This window comes from Scatophagus argus, chromosome 4 (genome assembly GCF_020382885.2).
Source record: "Scatophagus argus isolate fScaArg1 chromosome 4, fScaArg1.pri, whole genome shotgun sequence".
Lineage (NCBI taxonomy): Eukaryota > Metazoa > Chordata > Actinopteri > Scatophagidae > Scatophagus > Scatophagus argus.
The window spans coordinates 22,161,477-22,168,551 of NC_058496.1; the positions used below are offsets into that span (position 1 = coordinate 22,161,477).

Here is a 7,075-nt window from a genome sequence, read left to right on the forward strand (position 1 = left end):
GCTTAAAGGGTGGACTGATGTCAAATTAAACCTATGGATTAAGAATGGGATGTCACTTAAGTTCATATGCGTGTAAAGGCAGATGAGCGAATACTTTTGGCAATATAGTGTATCTTATCTGTCTATTTAGAATATCTATACAGTATATCACCATATCTTTATTGGTGAAGAATAATAAATTCAGTGGTGAAAACATGAGATTTTATTTGAAATATGACATTATTAAATCATATCCTTACTCATATTTTTTAATTGCTTTTTAAGTCTTGGTCACTCTAAAGCAATAAAATATAAATGTTCAAATATTACTGGGGTGAGCCCTCAGCTGATCTTCATTATGAAGTTCCATTTTATTGAACAGTTGAATGAGAAAGCAGCTGTTAAAAATCTTGTTGGTGTTTAATATTTTATGGATGATGTTCATCTTAATTTTAATTCCTAAATTAAAGTAATTGGTCTAACCAACACGAATGATGCCAAGACCACAACTAGGGTTGAATAAAACTGGAATTTTCCAGCAGACCCCTCCTTTAAGACATAACCAACATGAAGGGGTTGAATTCTTATAACAGGGTGTTAGCTGCTGTGATCACAGCTCTAAGAAGCACTTATCTGTATTATTAAGCTGCAATAACTGCGATTTTCAAGCTCTAACATGTTTTCAACTCTGGTTTCCTGCAACTAGGAGGCCGAGCCTTTTCCTCACAGCAGGTATGAACCAGCACATCGGTATTCTGTTACCATGCCAGTGCAAACAACAGAATGCAGCTACCGCAGCATCACGTATCATAAAAGACTGTGAGAAAGAAGCTCTTTGCCAACAGGAGAGTGGAAGTGTTTTCCAGGGCAGGATGATAGATGATTAATTGTGAAACACCTAAACCTGAACTGTCCAAAATGGTAGCTGTTATAGTGTCCTCTATTCATGTCTTTGTCTCTCATTGTGACTCTGATATCAGTCATCTCAGGAATTCAGTGGCTTCAATTAAAGTCATTACTTTCTCTCCATGTTGCAATGGAGAGGTCAGTCATATCCGCTCTGACACAAATCTGTGGTTCAGTTCCATGCAGGGGTGGAAAGTAACGAATTACATTTACTCACGTTACTGTAATTGAGTACTTTTTATGAGTAACTTGTAATTTTCAGAGTAGTTTTTGAAATGCGTAATTTTTACTTTTACTCAATTACATTTTGACCCAAGTATTTTACTTCGCTACATTTGAAACCCCCTCACGTTACTGAGTACAACACTGATAGTTTAAAAAAAAATTGGGCGGAAAACCACTTTGTCCCCGGGATTGAACGTCAATTAAGCGACATTCCATTGCGCGCGCTCTAGATTCCAACGCGTAGGGATGGCTGTTGCAGGTGAGGTGGTTACAATGGATGAGGAGGAACAGTCAGAACGGAAAGAAGAGGAAATACAAAACAAAAACCCTTGGCCCAACTTGGAAGAGCTCTTCGTGTTCAAACGCCAACAGGGGAACAACGTAATAATGCAGTGCAAAATGTGTTTGCCCAGCAAAACGGAGCTTTCAGCCTACAAAACTTCGACGTCTAACTTGCGAAAGCATGTGGTGGTAAGTTAGCACAAGTGTTTTGTCCTTTACATTCCAAACCGTTAATTTATTATTTGTTTTAACTACATCCCATATAACAACCTTCCCATGTAAGCACGCTGTGCCGTGCCGTGCCGTCATGATGTTATTTTCACCATGATCAAGCCAAGTAAACGAGGGAAGGGGGTGAATAGTGATCGTTCAAAAGTATGGGTGAGTTGAGAAGGGCAGTTGCACGTATTGAAGTTTGCTAAATGTGACGATAAATGAAATGGGATGTTTTGATAGTTTTGAGTATGAGGATAAGGATTGAGGCGATATAACTACACAACATAACGTTATTTAATATGTAGAGAGATTTCCTCAGTTTTTCGCTGTTCGGGACGCCGAGCAATCACCACAGGACTATTATTTTTGCTCAGAATTCAGAATGAATTCATTTCCAGAATTCATGCTGCCTATTCACAAATGTTACCTTTTTTCACGAATACCAACATCAAATTCCATGTAGTCATTATGACTGCATTTATGTGCAGAAATACCCTTCTGAAACCATGAAGTTTTGAAGAAGGAATTTGTTGACAGAATTGCTGTATTGACATTATTGAATTATTTTAATGAATTTAATGCCTAGCTAACTGCAGCAATCCTACAGTAGGCCTATTCCAATCAGCATTTTTTTTTAATATAACAGAGTGAGTACAGCACTTGCTTTATAAGGATGAGATTGTTATAGCTTTTGAATAGCATTTTTTTAACATGACTCTTCTCTACCTTCTTGTAATGTTTGTATTTACAGAGAAAGCATCCATCAAAGCTTGCTGTTTTTAGTGCATGTTCACGGAAGTCACTACAGGAGCTAGGAAGCAAGAGTAAACAGAGCAAGCTCCCAGGCATCCAGGCCCAACTTGCGGTGGGAGGTGCCATCCGTGCGTCTCAAGGAACAGTTGACCGCTTCCTCATCAGGCTTATTTGTGAAGGTCACCACCCATTCTCTTTGGTAGAACAGCCAGCATTTAAAGAGTTTGCGGCTGCACTCAATCCTCAATACAAAATGCTATCCAGACCCACTGTTAAGAGCAGAATTGCCGAAGCTACTGCTGATATGAAGACCAAGTTAACAGCGCACCTTAGTAACATAGATCATGTTGCAACCACCACAGATTGTTGGTCTGCGCACCAAAAAAGCTACATAGGGGTCACCTGCCATTGGATTGATGAGGACACCTTTGAGAGAAGATCCGTCGTGCTGGCATGCAGGCACCTAAAAGGCTCACACACATTTGATGTCCTAGCCAGTGTCCTGGATGACATCCACTGCCAGTACCGAATTCGTGGTAAAGTGGTTAGAACCACTACAGATAGTGGCTCCAATTTCATCAAGGCATTCTCTGTATTTGGTGAGTGCGAGTCAGAGTCTGAGGATGCCAGGTCAGACACAGACCAAGAAGATTCAGAAGCAGAGGATAATGTTGAGTTTCTGGACACCTTCAGCATCCTTCAAGAGGATAACGGCCTTGAGTATCAGCTCCCCAAACATCAGAGGTGTGCATGCCACCTGCTGAACTTGGTTGCCACGACAGATGCTGACCTTGCTGAAAAGAAGAGCGACACCTACAAGAGGCTTTCACGTGCCACCTTCGGGAAATGCCAAGCTCTCTGGAATAAGTCAGGCCGTTCGCACACTGCAGCAGAAGCTGTGGAAGACAAATGTGGTCTTCAGCTCATTCGACCCAACAAGACACGATGGAATTCAACATACATGGCTGTGGAGAGAATCCTACGCATCATAAAAGAACAAGGGGAGGATGCCATCAGGGGTGTCTGCGAAGAATTGAAAGTGAAAATGTGAGTTTTTGTTTTTACATTTCAAAATATTTATTTAGCATATCTTAGCATTTGTCATTCATAATGACTAAACAATGCTGATGCACAAGTATAAAATACACAAACATAATACAATATAATAGAAGATTTGTGTTTTCCATTAAAAGTCACACTTATTCACCACCATACGTTGTGAAATGAATAGAAAGTAGAGTCAAGACATTGACAAGGTTAGAAATAATGATTTGTATAAAAATAAATTAAGATTTTACATCAAACTTTGCTTTCGTCAAAGAATCCTCCATTTGCAACAATTACAGCATTGCAGACCTTTGGCATTCTAGCTGTTAATTTCTTGAGGTAATTGGAAAAATTGCACCCCACGCTTCCAGAAGCAGCTCCCACAAGTTGGATTGGTTGGATGGGCACTTCTTGAGTACCATACGGTCAAGCTGCTCCCACAACAGCTCAATGGGGTTCAGATCTGGTGACTGCGCTGGCCACTCCATCACCGATAGAATATGAGCTTCCTGCTTCTGCTCTAAATAGTTCTTGCACAATTTGGAGGTGTGTTTAGGGTCATTGTCCTGTTGTAGGATGAAATTGGCTCCAATCAAGCGCTGTCCACTGGGTATGGCATGGCGTTGCAAAATGGAGTGATAGCCTTCCTTATTCAGAATCCCTTTTACCCTGTACAAATCTCCCACCTTACCAGCACCAAAGCAACCCCAGACCATCACATTACCTCCACCATGCTTAACAGATGGCGTCAGTCATTCTTCCAGCATCTTTTCATTTGTTCTGCGTCTCACAAACATTCTTCTTTGTGATCCAAACACCTCAAACTTAGATTCGTCCGTCCACAACACTTTTTTCCAGGCTTCCTCTGTCCAATGTCTGTGTTCTTTTGCCCATCTTAATCTTTTTCTTTTATTGGCCAGTCTCAGATATTGCTTTTTCTTTGCCACTCTGCCCTGAAGCCCAGAATCCCGCAGCCGCCTCTTCACTGTAGATGTTGACACTGGTGTTTTGCGGGTACTATTTAATGAAGATGCCAGTTGGGGACCTGTGAGGCATCTGTTTCTCAAACTAGAGACTCTAATGAACTTATCTTCTTGCACAGTTGTGCAACGCGGCCTCCCACTTCTTTTTCTACTCTGGTTAGAGCCTGTTTGTGCTGTCCTCTGAAGGGAGTAGTACACACCGTTGTAGGAAATCTTCAATTTCTTAGCAATTTCTCGCATGGAATAGCCTTCATTTCGAAGAACAAGAATAGACTGTCGAGTTTCAGATGAAAGTTCTCTTTTTTCTGGCCATTTTGAGCGTTTAATTGACCCAACAAATGTAATGCTCCAGATACTCAATCTGAAGATCAGTTTTGTAGCTTCTGTAACGATCTAAACTGTTTTCAGATGTGTGAACATGATTGCACAAGGGTTTTCTAATCATCAATTAGCCTTCTGAGCCAATGAGCAAACACATTTCACCATTAGAACACTGGAGTGATAGTGGCTGGAACTAGGCCTCTATACACCTATGAAGATATTGCACCAAAAACCAGACATTTGCAGCTAGAATAGTCATTTACCACATTAGCAATGTATAGAGTGTAGTTTAAAGTTATCTTCATTGAAAAGTACAGTGCTTTTCCTTCAAAAATAAGGACATTTCAATGTGACCCCAAACTTTTGAACGGTAGTGTAGCTTTGTCAAAAATCATGATGAATAAACAGTGTTGATTTAAGAGTATAAAATACACAATATATAATACAATACAACAACTAACCCTAACCCTATATAATGATAATGTTATTTTGTTCTTTATGGTTACAAAGTCCAAATCCTTTTATGTTAATAAACAAAACTCAGTTGTTGTTTTTGTATTTATTTATCTTGTGCAGGTTGAGTCCAGTAGAAATTGCTTTTCTGGATGAGTTCTGCTGTGTGATGAAACCAGTGGTAAAGGCCTTGAATATTCTTCAGTCAGAGACCAACACACACCTTGGATGGCTGCTCCCAGTGATCTCTGAATTGCAGTCCAAACTGAGAAGGCTGGAAGCGTCGGCCAATATGTGTCTTCCTCTCATCTCGGCACTACAGCAAGGAGTCCAGAAGCGCTTCAGAGTCATGATGGAGGACCGAGAGCTTATCTCAGCAGCAATCCTCCTACCCAAATTTAAGACGGGCTGGACTGACAAAGTTGAAGTCACTGAAGCAGGTATGACTCCATTGTTTAATATCACAGTGATCAGTAATTTCTTTTAGTCTTGTTCATTTGTTTTCTCTCAATAAATGCATATGAACAACATTTCAATGTAGGATCCAAGGAGTTTTATCAGCCACATGCGTAGAAATGCTAAAAAGCATAACATAATGTGAAATTTACAGTGGGAGGTGGGGTATTGAAATGCACTAGTGGGCTATTGAAATGCAGTATGTTATATGACTTAGCTGATCATAGTACTCTTTAAGAACAAATAGCTCTGTACTTAATATCCCTACGGTGTCTGCCATTAAACAGGACTTCTTTATGTGAGGCATCAACTGGACCAGATGGCAGATGCTGAGGTGGAGCAGGGTGCAGAGAGCAGGCAGCATTTATCAGACGAGGAGGACTACTTTTCAGCAATGAAATCCCGCAAGTCAGAGGGTTCTGGGGAATTGGAGGGGTACCTGGCCTGTGCGTCAGACAGCATGGACCTGCTCAATTCCTTTCCAAACATTAAGAAACTGTCGTTGAAGCTCAACACAGGCCTTCCTGCCTCAGCCGCCTGTGAGAGACTATTTAGTTCTGCCGGGTTGCTCTTCACGGCAAAGAGAGCAAGAATTACAGCCCAAAACTTTGAAAACCAGCTGCTGCTGAAACTAAACAAAAGCTTTACTGGTCTGAAATTGTAGATTGTGGGCTTCCTGGGGACATGTTATTGTGAATAGTACGATCCTGAAACCATTTTAGTTTGAATAGTCTGATCCTGAAGCCATTTTAGTTTGAATAGGCTGATCCTGAAGCCATTTTTAGTTTGAATAGTCGGATCCTACAGTATGTGCATTTTATTTTGATTTGTGAGACTTCGAATACTGTAATTCTTTTCTCATAATGTTGTTGGCTGGACAATAGGATTGAAACTGTTACTGAGCTCAGTCAAGGGTTTCTTTTAAGTGTGGATGTGCACTTATTCAACTTCGAGGCATATTAAACAACTTGTGCTGAACTTTATTCATGACTCATCCTTTTTGCGTTAGATAAATGAAAGTAATGAAGTAACTAGTACTCAAATTACATTTTAAATGAAGTAATTTTGTACTTTTACTCGAGTACATTTTTAGATGCGTACTTTTACTTTTACTCTGAGTAGAATTTAAGCAAAGTAAAGATACTTTTACTCAATTACATTTTTTCAGTACTTTTTCCACCCCTGGTTCCATGGAATTTGCATTTTTGTATAGGAGGTAGTCTTTCCCCAAGAAAACCACGTACAGGATCCTAAAATCTGTACAAACTTGAGTACAGTCACTGATGTAACTCAGCTTTCTGACAGCAGATTTATTTCTTCCTCAGGAGTCGACAGACGCGCCGGCGCGTCCTTATCACAAGACCACTTTAAGACGACGTAGCTGAAAGACGCAGCCTCGCTGAATCCCAGTTTTTTTTTGTGTCGAAAGTCGGCACTTCAAACTATATACCAGT

General features: G+C 40.3%; 1 protein-coding gene and 1 long non-coding RNA gene across 3 annotated transcripts; one reads left to right on the plus strand and one right to left on the minus strand.

Annotated features, from left to right (window-relative positions):
- Positions 1–1,074: 1,074 nt before the first annotated feature.
- LOC124057474 (E3 SUMO-protein ligase ZBED1-like) lies at positions 1,075–6,604 on the plus strand. 2 transcript variants are annotated; one of them, XM_046385790.1, is made up of 3 exons: positions 1,075–1,581; positions 2,360–3,268; positions 6,216–6,604. In XM_046385790.1, exons 1-3 carry the CDS (start codon positions 1,357–1,359, stop codon positions 6,231–6,233), a joined length of 1,152 nt encoding a protein of 383 aa, XP_046241746.1. In that variant the 5' UTR covers positions 1,075–1,356; the 3' UTR covers positions 6,234–6,604. The 2 variants fall into 2 exon arrangements, with proteins under 2 accessions (XP_046241746.1, XP_046241747.1); XM_046385791.1 differs by lacking the exon at positions 2,360–3,268 and adding an exon at positions 5,488–5,605 and having other exon boundaries at positions 5,909–6,604.
- LOC124057475 lies at positions 2,000–6,363 on the minus strand. Its single transcript, XR_006843109.1, has 2 exons — positions 6,238–6,363; positions 2,000–2,732 (listed from the first exon to the last, which is right to left on the minus strand). It is a non-coding gene; the product is annotated as an uncharacterized LOC124057475 (long non-coding RNA).
- Positions 6,605–7,075: the final 471 nt, after the last annotated feature.